Source organism: Anoplopoma fimbria, chromosome 22, assembly GCF_027596085.1.
Source record: "Anoplopoma fimbria isolate UVic2021 breed Golden Eagle Sablefish chromosome 22, Afim_UVic_2022, whole genome shotgun sequence".
Classification (NCBI taxonomy): Eukaryota; Metazoa; Chordata; class Actinopteri; order Perciformes; family Anoplopomatidae; genus Anoplopoma; species Anoplopoma fimbria.
The window spans coordinates 1,115,305-1,136,269 of NC_072470.1; the positions used below are offsets into that span (position 1 = coordinate 1,115,305).

A 20,965-nucleotide genomic window follows, 5' to 3' on the forward strand; every position below is an offset into this window, starting at 1 on the left:
TTTTAAATATTTATTTGTCTCAAAATGTATTGTTTTATTTTAGTTTAATATTTTTTGTTGTTATCAGCTCTCCGGTGCTGTGTTGTGTTCCTCATGTAATATGTGCATTGTTAAGTTCAATAAAGTTTTTCATTTTTATTTTTAAAGTAAATTTTAAATATTTATTTGTCTCAAAATGTATTGTTTTATTTTAGTTTAATATTTTTAATATTTTTTGTTGTTATCAGCTCTCCGGTGCTGTGTTGTGTTCCTCATGCAATATATGCATTTTTAAGTTAAATAAAGTTTTTTATTCTTATTTTTAAAGTCAATTTTAAATATTTATTTGTCTCAAAATGTATTATTTTATTTTAATTTAATATTTAAAATATTTTTTGTTGTTATTAGCTCTCCGGTACTGTGTTGTGATCCTCATGTAATATGTGCATTGTTAAGTTAAATAAAGTTTTTTATTTTTATTTTTATTTTTAAAGTAAATTCTAAATATTTATTTGTCTCAAAATGTATTGTTTTATTTTAGTTTAATATTTGAAATATTTTTTGCTGTTATCAGCTCTCCGGTGCTGTGTTGTGTTGCTCATGTAATATATGCATTTTTAAGTTTTTTATTCTTATTTTTAAAGTAAATTTTAAATATTGATTTGTCTCAAAATGTATTGTTTTATTTTAGTTTAATATCTTTAATATTTTTTGTTGTTATCAGCTCTCCGGTGCTGTGTTGTGTTCCTCACGTAATAAGTGCATTTTTAAGTTAAATAAAGTTTTTTGAAAGAATTTTTTTTTATTTGTATATCTATATATTTATTTATGGTCTTAACATGTCATTGATTTTTATTTCCCCTCTAAATAAAGCATTGCAAATAGAACACTGGTACTTTATTCTGGCACAAAATTATATATATATAAATATATATATATATACTTTTGTTTTTGTGTGCAGAAATTAATAAATATACAACTAATAATAAAAGATTAATTTTTAAAGCTTAAATATATCAGATATAAATGTTTTTAAAGGTGCAGCCAAAACATGTAGTTCCTCCATTTGGAACAAAGATGGCGCTGTTTCATTACTTTGTCACTTGGGTGTGATGGGCTAAAACCATCTACATAAAAACCTCAATGAGTTCATATTTAAATCCACTCAGAGTCGATAAAACATGTTTTCTATTTTAGCATCATTTCACATATTTCCCCCCAAATTAAAGCAGAATATTTGATTAAAAAAAACATGAAGAATTCAATGGATAAATAACAAAACATGAGTTATGAATGCTTCACATTGCAGAACATTTAAACTGATTTTTAATAACAATAAAAGGGTCACATGAAGGGGAAAACAAACCTGTTTTCACCTCCTGATAATCACCAGCTGAAAGGTCAAAGGTCACCTCAGCTGTGCGTCTGGCTGCTGATTTGGTTTCCTCGTTTTTACTAACAAATGTTGTCGTTGGCTCCTCCTGTCATGTCAGGTCCGACTGTAGACACTCGCTACTCCCGTCTGTTCAGGATTGTGTTGAATTGTTCTCTTATTATTGATCTGAAGTATTAAGAGGCTTTTATTTTGGTAACCAATCAATTTAATCAACGGTTGAATGATGTCATTTGTTTGTTTTCTCACTTGAATCCGGCACAAGAACAAAATATTAAAGTCCACCAGAGTCCTATTGGAAGTTCATTGTTGTTAAGGGTCAGACACAAACTAGAAGTCATAAAGAATATTAATATAATATATTAATATAATAAAAACACTGTTTCTTGATGAGTTTAGTATTTGTTTTTGCATGTTTTTATTATATTTTCAGACAAGAAAGTAAAGTTAAAGTTGGAGAACTTCACTTTATTTAGGAAGTAAAGTAAAAACTGCAGTTTAAATATAAATACATGCAGACACATTTAAGTGAAATTATTTATACCACACGAACTCTTCTGTTTATGATTCTTTATAAATAAAGTTGAGTTTTATGAAGTTTTGTTTTCTGACAAACGTCTCACTGCCACATGAAACATGAAACATTATAGAAGTCGTTGAGTTTAAACCAAACTTCATTCATTTTTCTAGAGTTTCACTTTGATTCATTGATTTTATAAACAAGAAACAGTTTGAAAGTACCTTTACTCAAGTACTGCACTTTGTTTTGAGGTACTTTACTGGAGTATTTGTACTTTATTCTACTTTACACTTCTACTCCACTATACTATAGTTACTTATTTATATTTTAAACAGAAAAACACAAGAGTAACTTATAAAATATGATTCATAAACTACAATAAATACATACAAAAACACTTTATTCTGCTTGTATTACTTAGAGCACATGTTCCTGAGAATGTTCTGATGCTTGTGAGGACTTCTAGTGCAGTAATGAACCTCCAGTACTTTGTGTGTATCGCCCTGTGGTAGTACTGTGGTCCAGTACACACAGTACACACAGTACACACAGTACTGTGGTCCAGTACTGTGTGTACTGGACCACAGTACTGTGTGTACTGTGGTCCAGTACACACAGTACACACAGTACTGTGGTCCAGTACACACAGTACTGTGTGTAAAAACACAGATACAACTCTGAATATAAGTAAAAGAACAAGTAACTATAGTGGTAAGAATACTTATAGTGGAGTAGAAGTGTAAAGTAGAATAAAGTACAAATACTCCAGTAAAGTACCTCAAAACAAAGTGCAGTACTTGAGTAAAGGTACTTTCAAACTGTTTCTTGTTTATAAAATCAATGAATCAAAGTGAAACTCTAGAAAAATGAATGAAGTTTGGTTTAAACTCAACGACTTCTATAATGTTTCATGTTTCATGTGGCAGTGAGACGTTTGTCAGAAAACAAAACTTCATAAAACTCAACTTTATTTATAAAGAATCATAAACAGAAGAGTTTGTGTGATATAAATAATTTCACTTAAATGTGTCTGCATGTATTTATATTTAAACTGCAGTTTTTACTTTACTAACTAAATAAAGTGAAGTTCTCCAACTTTAACTTTACTTTCTTGTCTGAAAATATAATAAAAACATGCAAAAACAAATACTAAACTCATCAAGAAACAGTGTTTTTGTGTGTACTGGACCACAGTACACACAGTACACACAGTACTGTGGACTTGGTTTTGAATCCTTCAGGAACCCTTCAGAGGTTCCTCCTCAGGGAGCAGCCTTAACACCGCCCCCCTCCCTCCTCCTCCTCCTCCTCCTCCTCCTCCTCCTCCTCCCCTAGCCCCGCCCCCCCCTCCTCCTCCTCCTCCTCCGGTATATAAACTTTTGGAGTGGCGTCTCCGGGTCTCAGACTCAGAATGGAAACGCTCCTCGGTGCGCTCTCTGGCTCACCTCCCTCTCCTCCTCCTCCTCCTCCTCACCTTCATCCTCTCCTCCATTACTCGGGGATTCCTTCACAGCCACTCAGAGAGTAAAGCACAGGGACACCCGGAGGATGAGCTTCAACTTCAAGGATAAATCTGGATTGTTTTTTGGGATGTTTTTGGGATGTTTTGTGGAATATGTCGCTGAAGTGATGCTGTGTGCGTGAAGCTGCTCCAGAACCCAGAGGAACCTGAGGAACCCATCTGACCACAGAGGACCATGTGATGGACTGATTCTCTTGGAGTGGATGGCACCAAAGTGAGCCTTTTACGCACCAGAGAGCTCCAGTCCTCCTGCTCTCTCTCCTCTTTTATGACTTTGACTGGGCCAGAAGAGAGAGAACCTCCTCCTCCATCCTCCTCCTCCTCCTCGGACAGAAAATGAGTAGCCGTCTCCTCAGTCTGGCACTCCTCCTCCTCCTCCTGGCTTGGCTCTCCATCCTCTGCGCTGCGTCCCTGGACTCCTGTGCGTCCTGCGGCGGGGTGGTCCATCAGGAGGAGGCTGAGATGAACGGGGACTTCTTGGAGGCGGTGAAGAGACACATCCTCAGCCGGCTGCAGATGCGAGAGAGGCCCAACATCACGCACCCGGTGTCCAGAGCAGCCATGGTGACGGCCCTGAGGAAGCTCCACGCAGGGAGGCTGAGGGAGGACGGCCGGGTGGAGATCCCCAACCTGGACGGACACCCGATGAGCAACGAGGTGCTGGAGGAGAGCTCCGAGATCATCAGCTTCGCAGAGAAAGGTGCGTGATGGAGGGCCATGTGTGGGGTCTGTGAAGAAGAAGAAGACGTCTTCACTGCTACTGGTCCATTAGAAATCATCTTATGTTTGAAGTGTCAGGATGAAATTAAAAGTTTCTCTGAAGAGAAAAAGATCTGACATTTTAACAATAAAGATCTGATATTTTAACAATAAAGATCTGACATTTTAACAATAAAGTTCAACCTGATTTCAAAGAAATTATATTCTTAAAACAAACAACCCAGAGTGAGATCCCAGAAGAAAACATCTTCACTTCTACTGGTCCATTAGAAATCATCTTATGTTTGAAGTGTCAGGATGAAATTAAAAGAAAAAGACAAAAATCTGATATTTTAACAATAAAGTTCAACCTGATTTCAAAGAAATTATATTCTTAAAACAAACAACCCAGAGTGAAGAAAACATCCTCACTTCTACTGGTCAACTAGAAATCATCTTATTTTTGAATTGTCAGGATGAAATTAAAAGAAAAAGACAAAAATCTATATATTTTAACAATAAAGTTCAACCTGGTTTCAAAGAAATTTGACATTTTTGCTTTTATATTCTTAAAACAAACAACCCAGAGTAAGATCTTAAACTCTGATAAGAACAAGCAGAAGAAAACATCTTCACTTCTACTGGTCCATTAGAAATAATCTTATGTTTGAATTGTCAGGATGAGATTAAAAGTTTCTCTGAAGAGAAAAAGATCTGATATTTTAACAATAAAGATCTGACATTTTAACAATAAAGATCTGACATTTTAACAATAAAGATCTGACATTTTAACAATAAAGATCTGACATTTTAACAATAAAGTTCAACCTGATTTCAAAGAAATTATATTCTTAAAACAAACAACCCAGAGTGAGATCTTAAACTCTGATAAGAACAAGCAGAAGAAAACATCTTCACTTCTACTGGTCAATTAGAAATCATCTTATTTTTGCTGTTTTTGATGGAGATGAATTGTCAGGATGAAATTAAAAGTTTCTCTGAAGAGAAAAAGATCTGATATTTTAACAATAAAGATCTGACATTTTAACAATAAAGATCTGACATTTTAACAATAAAGATCTGATATTTTAACAATAAAGTTCAACCTGGTTTCAAAGAAATTTGACATTTTTGCACTTATATTCTTAAAACAAACAACCCAGAGTGAGATCTTAAACTTTAAAGTCAACTTAATGAACAAATAAAGGAAAACATTTTGATTTCTATGGAGAAATTTGAATTTCTCGTTGATTTTTTAGCTGTTTTTAAGATGAAGTTAGTTTTTGAAGGATGAGAGACACTTGTTGTCCTCATGAACCTCAGTCTCTGAGATGATGCATGTTATCCGTGTGTGTGTGTGTGTGTGTGTGTGTGTGTGTGTGTGTGTGTGTGTGTGTGTGTGTGTGTGTGTGTGTGTGATAATGCTGATGTTGACCAGATGTTGATACAGGGGCTTGAAACACCGCCAAAATAAAAGCCTGTTCAAACAGCTGCTACCTGGATGCTCCATGAGGCTGTGAGTGATGATGTGTGATTCTATGGAGTGAACCCTGGTTCGTCTTCATGTGATGCTTGTTGTTAACAGTCGAGAGTTCATTTAATCATGTTTAACACAAAGGCTGGTGTGTTTGTTCAGAGTTAAATTAGAAATACATTTAAGGAACTTTTACTTTTGTTACGTTTGTTGGAGATATCGTGCAGAAAACATGAATGAACTTTGGTGGATTGAGAGCTGATCAGATTTTGTGCGTGTTGCATTCAAGTGCAGGAGATACAATCAGACTTCTGGCTTCCCCCCGTGTTGCGTTCACTGTCTAAGTCACAAGCAGTTTTGCTCGCCGTTGGTCGGAGGTTCAATTCCCGCTGAGAGCCTTTTTTTAGTTTCACATGTTTCTCTCTGAGGCTGCAGAGCTTTACACCTTTACACCTTTACACCTTTACACCTCGGCCTCCGTGCACCGGGTCGGTTTGCCAACGAGGACGTGGTGCCGGAAAAAAACATGGACGCCACCACCTGCATCACCCACGTGTGTCCGTCTGTCCGTCCGCTATGAGTTTAGGGTCGAGATGTGTGGAAGTAGAAGAGCTTTTGTGTCTCTGAGGTGTGTGTGTGTGTTTACCAGTGTTGTTTACATCCAACTACATCCAGAGAGAGTGTGTGTGTGTGTGTGTGTGTGTGTGTGTGTGTGTGTGTGTGTGTGTGTGTGTGTGTGTGTGTGTGTGTGTGTGTGTGTGTGTGTGTGTGTGTGTCAGGGCCCGGTTGTTGATTTGGTCCCCTCAGTATAAGGTCGGAGCTTTTGTGTGGGCCGGCGTGGGTCCTGAATGCAGATTGACGAGCTGAACTCTGCAGCCCCCCCCACGCTTTAAACTTCACTGTGTGTGTGTGTGTGTGTGTGTGTGTGTGTGTGTGTGTGTGTGTGTGTGTGTGTGTGTGTGTGTGTGTGTGTGAAGACTGTGTGTGACATGTTATTTTTTATTTACTGCATCAGTTTTTCGTCAAAATTCTCACTTTTTTCACGAACATGCGCTCCAAACTAAACTTGAGTCCAGGAGCTTTCAGGCACATCTCATGATCTTCATCATTTGTCACGTGGAAGCTCAAGTTTAATATTGAAGATTGATGTTAAACATTCAGAAGATAAAAGTCACGTTTTTACATAATGTATTAATACGACATATATTAAAGTATTTCATTTACTGGTTCTGCTCTTAATCTCGTGTGAAAAGCTCTTTAGTCTGGTTTTAATTTATAATATTTCAGTTATAGCTTCATTACATTTATTCAACTGTTGTTTTGTTATTTTAAGTCAATTATTCTGCAAATCAAAATGTTTTATAAACGTAACTACAAATTCTACCAGATTACATTGTTGTTTTCAGCGTTTTTAGGGACTCTATTATGGAATTACTGACGTGTAAAATTAAGTATTATTCATCATTTATTGACCCCAACATGAATAGAACTTAGTGAGAAATATTGCATCTTTTTTTATGTTTTTCATTTGCAAATTTACACGTCAAGTAAAAAATACGACAGAAATTTTGAATTCTAGGAAGTAAAACCTCAATAATTACGTATTTTAAAGGAAGAGGAAGAAGTCGAGTGGTTTAACCATTTAAATGTAATTTGCTGCAAATGACGCTGTGAAAAGAGAGAGTCAGCGTTTTTGTCGCCTCAGATTTCTGCAGAAAACGTCTCATTTTCGTCACAATATGGTTTCATAAACGTCTGGTTTCAAAGCTCATTTCAGCCTAAATTTAGCTTTTTATTCCGTCATTCGAAATGAATTTTGGCTGGAAGTGATGTCTCTGCTATGGTTATCTTTCCGTCTGTTATTCCTCACTAAACATTCATCACCACAGAGAAACAAAGAGCTAAATATTTGCCTGGAGCTACGCGGGGAGCAGCTGCTGTCTCTCTGTTTTAACGTCTTTGCGTCGGCGGCAGAAGGTGTTTCTCCTCATCGTCGTCCTCGTTCTTCATGTGAGGGATCTCCTCCAGTCCAGCTGGACGTCTGTGACGATGCATTCTCTCCTCAAACCGTCACTTAAGCCCGTCCTCCTCCTGAAACGCTTCAGATCCACACCACAGGCCTCTGAGACTTTGATCCCTGCAGGTCTGGATGAGTGTGGTCTGATAGATGCACACCTGTGAGATCTGCACCTGCAGCTCAGCTTTGTTTTGGTTGGACGCTCTAATCTGCAGCAGCGTGAGATCTAACATCTAACACCTAGGGGCTGCTGGGTAATGACCCGCAGAGTACGGATGAGGTAACACATGTGGAGGCCTCGCTTTGATGATGATGATCCTTAGTTTGCTCTGTTTCCTGCAAACTACATCTCAAGTTCATCTTCTTCTCTGCTGCTTCGTGGTCTTAAACGCTCCACATGTGATCCCAGAAGAATCCACAAGCATCTCCAGATAAAGAACCTCAAATATAAATCACAGGAGATTAAAGAAGCTTCTAGTTCTGACAAATCAACAAAGGTTTTCTGAAAGTAACTCACTGTTTCTACCAGATCACATCATTGTTTTCAGTGCTGTTGGAACATTAATGGGGGATTACCGACGTGAAGAATGCAGTATTATCCATTACTTTACTTCACCAACATGAAAAGAACTTGAATGAGGAATATTGCATCTTTTTATCTCTATTATTTTGCTAATTTACACCTCAAATATAAAGTTTTGAGTCAAATAAACTTATAACTGAAGACCAATAAATGAAGAGATGAGTTGCCAATACTTCCTTTAAACTTCAGCACTTGTTGCATTCCTTAAAGCTGAAAGAGAAGCAGGAGTCTGACTTTATATAAAGACGTTTTTGTGTCTGAATGGTTTGAATCCCTCGAACCGTTTCCACGTTTCGGCCTTTAGCTTCAAGAAACAAATGCCATGTAAACTTTTAGTTTTGCTTCATCTCTCTGAGGACAGTTAGGCTCCATGAGATCTTGTTTTCAGGCAAAGCTTTTGAACCTTTGTGTGTCTCGCTCTCTAAAGCCCCCCCACCCCTCCTTCTTCTCATATTTGGGCCAATTTGGAGGCCAAGTGGCCGAGAGCCCAACGGCTTCCTGTCACAGTCCGGCGGGTCGGTGCTGCCACCCTGAACCAGAGGGGGGGTTCTGTTGTCTCACTTTAGGATGTTGACCAAGTGCTTTTTGCAGCCGTCCGCTCGTCTAAACATCACCTGACGCTTTGATTTAAATGTCCCAAGTTATTTATTTTATGTGTTTTGTTCCCCAGACGACATGGTGACGTCCAAGTCCAGCCTGTTCTTCCTGATCTCCAGCGAGGGGAACCAGAACCTCTACGTGACCCAGGCCATCCTCTGGCTCTACTTCAAGCTGCTGCCGTCCCCGCTGGAGGTGCGTCCGCGGCGGAAGGTCACGGTGAAGGTGTACTACCAGGAGCCGGGCCTCGGCAGCAAGTGGAACCTGGTGGAGAAGCGGGTGGAGCTGAAGCGCAGCGGCTGGCACACCTTCACGCTGACGGACGCCGTGCGGTTGGTGTTCGAGAAGGGCGACCGGCGGCAGAACCTGGACGTGCGCTGCGAGGGCTGCGAGGCCGAGGGCGTCACGCCGGTCCTCCTCAACCAAAACGACGAGTCCCACCGGCCGTTCCTGGTGGTGCAGGCGAAGCAGTCCGACAGCAAGCACCACATCCGGAAGAGGGGTCTGGAGTGCGACGGCAGCAGCAGCCTGTGCTGCCGCCAGCAGTTCTACATAGACTTCCGGCTCATCGGCTGGAACGACTGGATCATAGCGCCGTCGGGGTACTTTGGGAACTACTGCGAGGGGAACTGCCCGGCCTACATGGCGGGCGTCCCCGGGTCCGCCTCGTCCTTCCACACGGCGGTGGTGAACCAGTACCGCATGCGGGGGATGAGCCCCGGCTCCATGAACTCCTGCTGCATCCCCACCAAGCTCAGCACCATGTCCATGCTCTACTTCGACGACGAGTACAACATCGTGAAGCGGGACGTTCCCAACATGATCGTGGAGGAGTGCGGCTGTGCTTGAGCGCGTTTCTACTCCGGTTTATTTAAGGCGGAACTGAAGATTCACACTATTACAACGTCGAAAAGATTATAGAAACAGAATATTTATGGACGATGGAGTAAAACATGCGCACCCTCATGTATGCCTGCACAAAAAGAACTTGTATATATATTTATGTTTGCTGATATACTTCGATATATTCTCTGGTGGTTTCAGTCTCCTTCAAAGGGGCGTGAAGAGAAAACAATCAATCTCTGACGTTCTTCCTTAAATATCTCTAAGATAGTGAAGATCTGGTTCCTGTGACCTTCTAGCCTTTACAAAAGCAGCATCGTTTGATTTCCTGCTCACATCGTTAGAGTCTTGTTTAGAAGTGTGAATCTTCTTTTTGAATTGAAACTCTTCAAGTGTGTCTTACACGAGTCACAGAGACAACTGAGAACTTCACCAACGTACAGCACTTCAGGCCAGGAGGCGAATCCACACCACGTCTTAGAGAGACTTTGTTCCACGATAAAAACGGCTTCAAGCCGACGGGAACGTTTGGGCGAGGGTGGAAACAGGAAACACAATCAAGGTTTTGTCAAAAAAACGTTTAGATAATCCTCTAAAGTAAAAGGTAGACGTGAAATTCATCTCTGGGTTCTTCTTTCCATCATCTTCATTGTTGAAGACGCATTGTTGCATCTTTCTAAAAGTTAGAAAATGGATTCAACCAAGAGTGAAAGTGGTACCAATTCTCAAATAAGTCATTTCTGCACTCAATTTACTTGATTCCTTTAAACCAACGTCTCCAAATTATCCTTCAAACGAATATATCTTTAAGTTCTTTGACACTCAGATTGATTACAGTCTGGTTTGGATGTTGAAGCCTGAGATATGAAATTTAGGTTCAAAGGTTAAGAAAGAAAGAATGGAGGGGGGCAAATAGTTTGAGACCGATTCTGTATTTTAGGAGTCCGATCCCAAAGGAACCGATGTCTGACGTACCAACCAGACGTTTCAATAACAAGCTAAACTATTTGGTGATCGCTCCCAGAGGATTCGGCTTGGCAGACCTAAACAGTCTTTGTGCAGATTGAAAGGATGGTTTGAACAAATACTCTCTAACAGTGATGTAAAAGTACATGAAGATGGTGAGATGAACCTCACGTTTGGGAAACCCTTCCTCCAAGCTTCAGATTCCTTCCAGTCCATCAAATCAAGTGAGAAGTTGCCATATTGCTCCGTTTAGCACACTTTGATAGCACTTGCAGATTGAAATGCCTTTTTTTAAATGAGCACCGTCGCCCACAGTCCTTCTAAGAGAAATAAGTGCCGCATGAGCTATGCAATGTATAGAATTTACCCTCAAACCCGACTGACAAACTATCACCAATACTTGAAATGTTGAGAGTTGCAAACAGGAGGGCAAAGAGTACCTGTTAATGATTGAAAATGTGTTTCTGGTAGTAGAAGGTGAAATCTTGATCCAGCTCCACTTAAAAAGATATATAGGTTTAAAAAACATTTAGCCGTTTAAGTAAAAATATCGACCCTGTCTCCTGAAAGTTACGTTTCTCCGCTACAAAATGGTTTTCGCCAACAATATTCTGAAGAAATTGTCATTTCTGCCTGTTTTATGTTTCTTTCCAGTCCGTACAACAATACTTTCAAAGTTAATTATCTCTCTAGCGTTGAGACAGGGTTAAAAAATATGACATCTGTCGCATAATAAAGTTGATTTTTGCGCATTTTCAAACAAAGATGGCAGCTTGAAGTGACATATCACTTGTATAATGTAAAAAATATCAATGCATTTTTATAAATCATTGGTTCCCAACCTATTAAAATGTCTTTGGCCACTTTTTCTCTTGAAATTCTCAGAATAGTTGGAGATATTCCCAAAAACCATCAGAAAAGGAATAATCTTGATGCAAAAATAGTGAATAAATCAACTGAAACACATGAATTTATAAGTTCTATTGTCACTTTTGGCTGCCATGTTTCTTTGGAATACTAAATGGACTTTACTGCTGCAGAGGACAAAAAGTTTTTGCACCAATGAAATAAAAAGATCATCCCCCTTCTTGTCTTGATGCAACCATCAATTTAAAAGTGAAACACAAAAAGGAGGCTGACGGTGACCCAGATGTGATTCTGGTCTAAATGAAAGCGTCCCAGTGGAGTTCCCCCAGTTTCAGACACAGATTCAGTTTCCCGCTGATATGTTTTCAGGTTAAAGCTGTTATTTCATTGTGTTCCTCACATACCTGAGCTCCAGATCCTGTTATTACCCCCCCACCCGCCTCCTGGAGTCTCTCGCTGGGTTTAGTCAGAACATTTTGCACTTGGTGACTAGAAATAAGATTAAAAAATAAACTGCCATTGAAAAAAAAGTTATTTTTATAGAAGCTAAATTGAGCTGTGTTCAGATGTATAATCATGGAACCAAAGAGGCCGAGAGGTGGAGCTATAAAGAGGCCTAAACACTGTATCAGGGTATAATATCAGTCATAATCTCCTTAATCTCTTTTCTATTTTCTACCTAGACATGAATATTTCATATTTTTTCATCAGATATTCCCAGTGTTCCTTCTTCTTTTGTTTGTTAGAGTCATTTAGAGTGAAGCACATCTGATCCCTGTACAGTCGGTGTAACATACCAATATGCTTTTCAAATGTTTTGTTCTTTGTAATTGTCGAAAAAATAAATTTCTTATTACCAATCGTGTTGGTTTTGTTGTTGAGTCATTTGAAGCCTGTTCTTAATTATCATATTTGATATTATATCGTATTATGGAACTGTTTGTAGATCAGTTTGAAGGCATTCCCAAAGACTAAGAGCTACATAACTACAGTTTATATAATAATACAATCATTATCATTTCAATTAGGTTAAATCAAAACTTAATGACAAGGATTTTGTTTATAAATGAAAAAAGGAAGCACTGGCTTATTTGTCTTAAAACACAAATGTTGCATATTTTGAAAGATGATTACAGTTATTAAGTTATTTACCAACACGAGAAGTCCTCGAAATGATATGATTGAAAAAGGATTTTATTTTGTGAGGTAAAACGTTTATGTTCACGCAATTATTGATGAAGTATTAAATCCACGACGACAAGACAATTCTGACAGTTTATAGTCTTTTAAGTCGTATTTAACAGAAGCTGGTCCTAAAAAAACTTTAAAAACTTCTAATAAACCCCCCAAAAAAGATTTGCTGAGAATGTAAAGGCTTAAATCCACATATGTACCATCATGCATCATAATCATGGGGTCAGTGTGTTTGACATGCAGCTATTTTCACAGCGTACGAGGTATTTTTTCCTCATTCTTTATTTAGGGAGAAGTCTGCAACAGATTAGCAGCAATTATCTTTTTTTTTTAAACACTATGCCTCCTATAAACCATGTATATTATGAAAAGAGAGATATAGACCATCAGTTCAGTATTTCTGTGAAGCATTCCTCCACAGAGCTCCACATGCGTCCACTCAGACACACAAAAGACTCTTAACAGGACTAATTATACCTGAACAAATCTCAGCAGGACTCCAGGGGTCAAGTGTTTGACCTCTGGGGGTCAAACCCTCCATGACGGAGACGACGGCAGCGTTTAAATGAAACTGTGTTTTACCCCGACAGAAAGAAGGAGTCAGAGAGGTGAGACGAGGAGGAAGACGAGGAGGAGGAGGAGGGGGAGGAGGAGGAGGAGAGGAGGAGGAGGAGGAGGGGGCAGGTTTAACGATGTAACGAGGAGAAAAGAAGTTCTTAATCCGACAGGTGAGGAGTCAACGGCTGACGCTCAGGAATGAGAGAGGAGGAGGAGGAATGTTCCCTCAGGAGGAACTCTGGTGATCCTCTCATGCGGCGCCACCATCAGGTCAACACGGTCATAACGTCAGAAGTTTATGATGTTTGATACCATCCAGCGTAATATTTGTCTATTAATGGAGACAGAAATTAAAGATGTAGCATCAACGAATACGGTTCATATTTGGGTTTTTGTGACTAATATTTATTTGAAAAGCAGAGCCTCTTAAAGACTTTTTATTTAGTTTCCGTCCAGTTTTTTATTGTTTTACGATAAATTAGCTTGTTATTCAGAAGTCGTGCATTTGTATTTTTCATTTTAGGTGTCAGAATATTTCCTTAAATTACTTTATGAGAGCTTATTTTTTTAATTTATGAGACTGAAAAAGCTTGTGCAAACTCAATGCTAGTGTGCAATGCATCCTGGTACATGTAGGCACTGTGGATTAACCATCAGATCGGATTGCACGTCCACATAAAACGTGGTGTCCCTTCAGACCAACATACACAGCTTTAGCAGATTAAAAACACTGAACATGTACAGATTTAAAAGTTGTTGAAGTATATTATTATATTATGAAGAGAATGAAGAAAAAGAAGAAGTGAAAATGTGCATTTTTATCTTTTTGGCTGAGTTTTCCTGGAGGCACCATCTAGAGGCCATTAGAGGAACTGCAGCGTGAAACACTTCACATTCAGCTGTGGTGGTTTTTACAAAGAAAAAAAAAACAGATTTAAAAAAATGCCTCTTAAAAACAAAGAGCAGCCTCGGACATTCTTCAGCGGGACGACCGTGTTTTTGTTTTCAGATCGAGTCAATTATAGAGCGCACTTTTGTGGCGATGTCAGGTGACACACGAGAGCTGTTTTATCATGTTGCCCCGCCACAAAACACAGGAATGTTAATGGACGGGGCCCCGGGACACACACACACACACACACACACACACACACACACACACACACACACACACACACACACACACACACACACACACACACACACACACACACACACACACACACACACACACACACACACACACACAAACACACACACACACACACCTGTGCTCTAAAACAGTTATGTGTTTTGACAGAGCTCTGAGACTCTCTGTGCTTTTTCTGTTCCTGCTGATGTGTGAGGAATGAGCAGATGTAATTTGTTTCAGCGCCGGAGGAGGTTATGAATTGTCAATCATACGTTTACAGTACGTGACAAGGTACAGTACCTGTCGCCTGCAGAGGAACAGGAGCCAGGTTCAGATGTGCAGGCGGGGTCTAAAAGGAGAAACATCAGACAGAATGATTCTTCAACAGACATACACCCTGATGTGTCAATAATTAACTTCTAAATAAAGAATGAATGTCAAATACCGATATGTGTAATATTATTACATTTCTTATTTAAAGTCCAGCAATTAAAAGATAATCCAAACAGCTCATATGTTAAACCTTTTAAAGCTGGTAAGAACAAGATGTGAACGAGGTGGTGGGGAAATATTTCAGAGGAAACAACTCCCAACATTTTCTTGATTACATCATCAAGTCATCTTTGTTTTTCACAAAGATTGGTCTTGGTTTTTTTCAAAATGAGGTCTTTGGTTTCCACAATGTGCACAAAGTCACGTCTTTGGTTTGCACAGAGTTATTTCTCTGTTTTGAACATAGCAGCAGGAACCCAATCGTTTAGTCATGGTTGGTTTTGTTCAGACCGTTTAGTGTGATGTTAAATGAACTCAGGTTTATCCGAGCTGTCCTTCAGTGGAACAAACATTTCTCGGAGCCTCAGCGTGCTTCAGGAAAACATTTGGCTCGGACGCACCAACACACTCACATTACTGTCAGCTCCAGACGCTCCTACAGAATAACGGGATTATCGATGGAATTCTCCATCTGAGGACCATCTGGAGAGAGTCGATGCTCTCAGAAAGATATCACAAAGAGGAGAAATCAAGATGGGGAGAAGTTTAATTTCTCCGAACGCTTCATGACCTTCTGGGAAAACATTCTCATCCTTTATGTGTTCTTCAAATTCACAGGTTTCTCTCTTTAAAAGGGGCCATCAGTCTCTGAATTCAGGTTTAAAGTGATTTGTTATCCCTCATGAAGCTCCATAACGCACTCTAATCTCACTTTAGGTGTTGAAAAATGTCTCTTTTTTCCACTCTGGATAAAGATTTACATCGTCTCAGTTAGTTGGTGGAATGTGCCACGGGGAAGCAGAGATAAAGGAGGTAAAACATCACGTTATTTAGTGTTTAACAGCAGGTAGAACCATGGGTGTGTTCTTTTATAACCCACCACACCGCGGTTCTTTGGTTCTTACGCATATTTGTAGCACTAATTGTTTACCATTTAATTACAGGTGGGGTTTTCCACTGCGGTGTTGCTAAAGTTCAGTATTTGGTGTTTTTTTCCACTGCTGGTTGGATTTCTCAACCAGAAACATAAACACTTGTGAGAAGAAGAAGGAGAAGAAGAGGTATCTGAGTCTGAGGGCGTTGTCTCCTTCTCATGAGAATGACTGGAATGTTCCGCTGCACTTGTCTAAATATGTGCGTTTTTCTTTTTGCCTCGTCCTCGTCTTATCGGTCCGCTGAGACGCTGTTTAACTCTACATTAACTGATCTGATTTATGAATGAATCCAGCAGAAATAATGGAAAATAATAAATAATCTATATAAGACTCTTTGGAAGCTCAGTGTTTGTCAGGAAAATAAAAACAATAAATGAAGAGTTAGACTTGATAAGATAAGTCAAATATTAAATTATAATGACTTAGAAATGTATGATATCATAAATATAACATACTCAGATTTATGACTTAATATCTCATAAATTGGAATCATATTTTATAAGTTGGACTAAAGAAAACATTGTAAAATCATTTTTCATTATTTTAAATTAGTATCTCATAACCATTGTTTTTACCAAATAAATTGACATTTAACATTCATAATTTTGACTTATTTTAGATTGAATAAGTTATATGATTGTTTTTAATGACCATCTTATAAAATATAACTTGTATTTCATAATTTTGACACAGTAAGTCATACATTTGACTAATATTTCATAATTTTTATGTAGTATTTATTGAGATTTAACTTTTGACATAAAATCATCAATTTAATTGCATCATTTTAAATACGCATCTCATGACTGACCTATCTTTAAGTCTTGACTCAACCATGAAGACTTTATTGCCATCATACGTAAATATAAGTCTAGTGTCCCCACAAACTAAAACTGTCAAGTGCAACAGAAAAACACAACAAATCTAATCAAAGCTGGAGGAAAGGAATGTTGTCAAGATGTTTCTGAACATATTTCAGATGTTTATGGTTCCTACAAACCAGAAAGAGTAATAAAATATAAATAAAGAACCTAAATGTCTGTGGTTTGGTGGAGCAGCGTGATGGTTCCTCAGGTGCTCTCAAAGACTTGGCGGTCAGATCAAAGTCTGACTCGTGGTGTTTTTAATCCCCGGCTGGTTGTTGTTGTTCAGATGAAACCTGCTGACTCATGCTCCAGGTATTCGTCCTCACCATCACAGTCTCAGGTCTTTGGGTCGCTGACACTCTTCAGGAGGACTGGTGGAGATGAGTCACCGTCTGAACGGAGAACCTCGGATCAACAACAACAGCAGCAGCAGCTCCTCCCTGATTGGTCCACACTGGTGATGAACACAGTTTACAGGTAACAGCGACACCTTCTCACCTGGAAAAACAGAGCTGAGGGTCATTTCTCACATTATTGTTTCATGCATGATGGATTCTATGATGATACTTTGTTTTGAAACATCTCACTGGTTTCATGAAATCATCTGAGCATTTCAACGTGGGAAGGAAGTGTGTCGTCTGCATTTATTTATCGGGGTTTGATGGGCGGTTTATTAATCGAGGCTCAGGTGACTTCTTCTTCTTCTTCTTCTTCTTCTTCTTCTTCTTCTTCTTCTTCTACTTGCTGTTCTTGTTCTTTTTCCTGTTCTTCTTCTTGTAGATATTGTTGTTGTTCTTATTCTTTTTCCTGTTGTTCTTCTTGTAGTTTTTCTTCGCCTTTTGCTCTATGTTGTTGTTGTTATTCTTCTTTTTCTTGATGTTGTTGTTGTTGTTATTCTTCTTTTTCTTGATGTTGTTGTTCTTCTTTTAGTTGTTCTTTTTATTTTTCCTGTTTTTCTTCTAGTAAGTGTTGTTGTTCTTATTCTTCTTTGTCTTGTTGTTGTTGTTGTTGTTGTTTTTTCTTTATGTTGTTCTTCTTCTTTGTGTTCTTCATCTTGCTGTTCTTCTTGCTCCTGTTCTTTTTCTTTTAGTTGTTCTTTTTCCTGTGTTTGTTCTTGTTCTTGTTCTTTTTTCTTCTTGTTCTTCTTGTTCTTCTTCAGCCTGGATGTCGTATCATGATGTGGCCCAGGAGAGTTTAAAAACCCCTGGAGGTGTCTCATCGGCTGATCAACTCTCTTCTTCTGAGGAATTTAAAGATGGCGGTCAGCTATGATGTAATTCCTCGTTATGTTTTTAAGGAGCTAAGGATGTTGGGGGGGGGGTTAGGGTACATTGTGCTCCCTAAACGCTCCAGATGGTTGGTTAAGCCGGAGCTGCTGCTGCATCACTGCGTCCAACTGACCCGCACGGTGCACCACCACCGCCGCCGCCGCCGCTCACCAGCGTCCTCCCGCCATGAATATTGATGAGCAGGAGAAGAAGAAGAAGAAGGCTGCTCATTAGAATATTCATGGGGACGTGCAGCGGCACCATTCACGGGTCTAATCTACTTGGTTAAGGAGGAGGTGATCGGCTCCTCTAATAATGAGCGCCTCTTTCAGACGTGTACAGTGAGCAAGCTGACATTTTTGTTGCCTGATTAAGCCTGATCCCTGTTTCTAGGTCAGGGAGAGGCATTCCAAAAGCATTAGAGCATCAAGAACACACACTGTATGCCGGGACCCCACCACCACCACCATTCACACCTATTTATCACCACTTATATCGCTGTCTTACTGTTTTTTTTGTTGTTGACATTTCTATTGTTGCACCCGGGAAAAGTAGGACAGAAAAAAAGAAGCACAATGGGGGGACAGTTTGCTTTTCTTGGTAACTCCCAATTAGGCTTTGTTCTCACTTGAAATGTTTCTTTTGAATAATTGACGGCGAATTTAAAGTGAGGCACATGTTTTATCTAAATCAGGCCGCGTGTCTCTGCGGGGTTACATCAATATTATTTAAGCGAGGCGGCTACAAACAGAACCGTGAGCGAGTCCGAGCAGGTTGGGTCTTGTTTCAATGAATAAAGGGTTAAAGTTTCCTTTTTTCCTCCTCTAAGGGTGCTGGGTCCCTGCTCTCCTGACGAGTCTCTCTAGGGCTCGTACTTGTGGGGCACATATATATTCTCTCTCTCATTAGTTCTGCAGATTTGGGGCCCTCGGGGGACTCCTGTTCACATGTGTTGGGAGTGTGGTTCCCACTGTGCTCGGCAGCTCTGATTGAGTCCCTGATTGCCTTGACATTAAGGGGGCTGCAGTTCTTGTGTCAAGGCCGGCCTGATGAATTGGCCTTGCAGGAAGGGGGATAAGGAGGGGGGGGCACACTGAGCTGTTGTTGTAGTCCTGAGGATCACGGCCTCGGAGGACTGAGAGCAACTGATGCTTAAAGGCACTGAGATCCTGGACTGGACCAGGGTCAGAAAAACACCTGGATTCATCAAGTTGAATAAATCGCTTTTAAATATTTAACTCTCAAAAACATTCTGGGAGCAGGTTAACCTGGACTACATTCACAACAAGACCTGGACTCTAGTCACAAAGATAAGGACTAGAGACCTGGACTCTAGTCACAAAAAGACCTGGACTCTAGTATCATCGAGACCTGGACTCTAGTCACAAAGATAAGGACTAGAGACCTGGACTCTAGTCACGATAAGGACTAGAGACCTGGAAGACCTGGACTCTAGTATCGAGACCTGGACTCTAGTTAGAGACCTGGAGACCTGGACTCTAGTCACAAAGATAGGGACTTGAGACCTGGACTTTTAGTATCAACAAAACATGGACTCTAGTCACAACGATGAGGACTTGAGACCTGGACTTTAGTCACAACAAAGAGGACTTTAGACCTGGACTCTGGTCTAGTCCCAGGATCCTGAGGTGGATGTAAACGCACCCAATAACCTGTCTGTCCCACGCCTGGTTTGGATCGTGTCTTTTCCTGCAGCCCACGTGCCCCTGAATGCATCTCGGTCCGGCTCACCTGCCTCCCATCGTGGGTCAGCCGAGGCCTCCCAGTGGGCTAATCCCCCGGTATGAGTGACTTCATCAGCTAAGAAGGCGCTCGCCAAAAGGTTGTTCAACTCATATAATTAAGAGGCTTAGATGAATTAGTGCGGGGGAACAAAACGCCATTATGGTCTTAAGGTGGATTTGGTGCTGAATTATTTTCCTTATAACCACACACTCAGGAGATTATCCGCTGAACGGCTCGCCTCAGAGCTCTGAACTGGAAGAACAAGAGCTGAAAGATTTATGAGCACAGTTGTTCTTCCAGGAATCACAAGAGTCACGATGTTCAGCTCTGCTTTCGGTTGACTTTACTGAAAACAGCCATGTTCATATGTTAGGTAATGAAACTGCAGGGGAGGGAGCAGGTCCGGTCTGTGGAGATAAGAGCTAACGCTGCTGAAGAGAATCATTTCAGAAGAGATGCAGGAAACGGATATTTTACTCGAGTTAAAAAACAAACAGCACAGTCTAAAAAACTCCATCAAAAGGAAAAGTCCTTCTTGAAGTCTAAACTTGTTGTGAAAAGTGTAAATAAAGTTGCCTAAAACGTCTAGAGACATTTCATTTATTAATATATGACACATTTCTTGGCCGTTGCCATGTTTTATTTCTGCCGTTGCCATCTTTGTTTTTGGCCGTCCCCAGCTTGGTTTTTGGTCGCCGCCATCTTTCTTTTTGGACGTCGCCATCTTTGATTTCGTCTTTCACCATCTTGGTTTTTGGCCGTCCTCATCTTGGTTTTTGGTTCTAGCCTTTTTGGTTTTTGGTCCTTGCCATCTGGGTTATTGACTGTAGCCATTTAGTTTTTGGGTCTTCACCCTCTTTGTTTTTGGCAGTCCATATCTTTGTTTTTGGGCGCTGACATCTTTGTTTTTGTCTTTCACCATCTTGGTTTTTGGCTGTAACTTTTTTGGTTTTTGGTCGGCGCAATCTTTTTTTTTGTCGACCCCATATTGGTTTTTGGCTGTCACCATCATTAGACAGAATGAAGGGTTACCACCACAAGGTCCATTTAGTATCGGATTGGGAGCTTTCAATCTTATTTTCTTGTCTTTATCTGCAGATTGAGTTTGGCTCGTTATTCTCAACTATTTTATGTGTGGTTGGGTAATTTAATCTCTAACAATGCATTTTATTTGACATTCTGTATATAAAATCTGCAAAGTAACTCCAGCTGTTAGAAGACTTGAGCAGTAGCATATTTAAGTTTCCATCTCTGTATTTCAGAGTCTGTGGACGAGCTGCCCAGATGAAGACATGACGGCTTCATGGCTGTATG

General features: G+C 39.8%; 1 protein-coding gene across 1 annotated transcript; it reads left to right on the plus strand.

The window, feature by feature from the left end:
• Positions 1–3,743: 3,743 nt before the first annotated feature.
• Positions 3,744–9,752, plus strand: LOC129111856 (inhibin beta B chain-like). The gene is made up of 2 exons (XM_054623987.1): positions 3,744–4,114; positions 8,858–9,752. Exons 1-2 carry the CDS (start codon positions 3,751–3,753, stop codon positions 9,631–9,633), a joined length of 1,140 nt encoding a protein of 379 aa, XP_054479962.1. The 5' UTR covers positions 3,744–3,750; the 3' UTR covers positions 9,634–9,752.
• Positions 9,753–20,965: the final 11,213 nt, after the last annotated feature.

What these genes read in the sequence shown, in the direction of transcription:
- LOC129111856 (XM_054623987.1), top strand. Translation starts at nt 3,751, where the DNA reads ATGAGTAGCCGTCTCCTCAGTCTGGCACTCCTCCTCCTCCTCCTGGCT. An exon ending in CATCAGCTTCGCAGAGAAAG is followed by an intron (nt 4,115 to 8,857) that starts GTGCGTGATGGA and finishes TTTGTTCCCCAG; the next exon opens with ACGACATGGTGACGTCCAAG.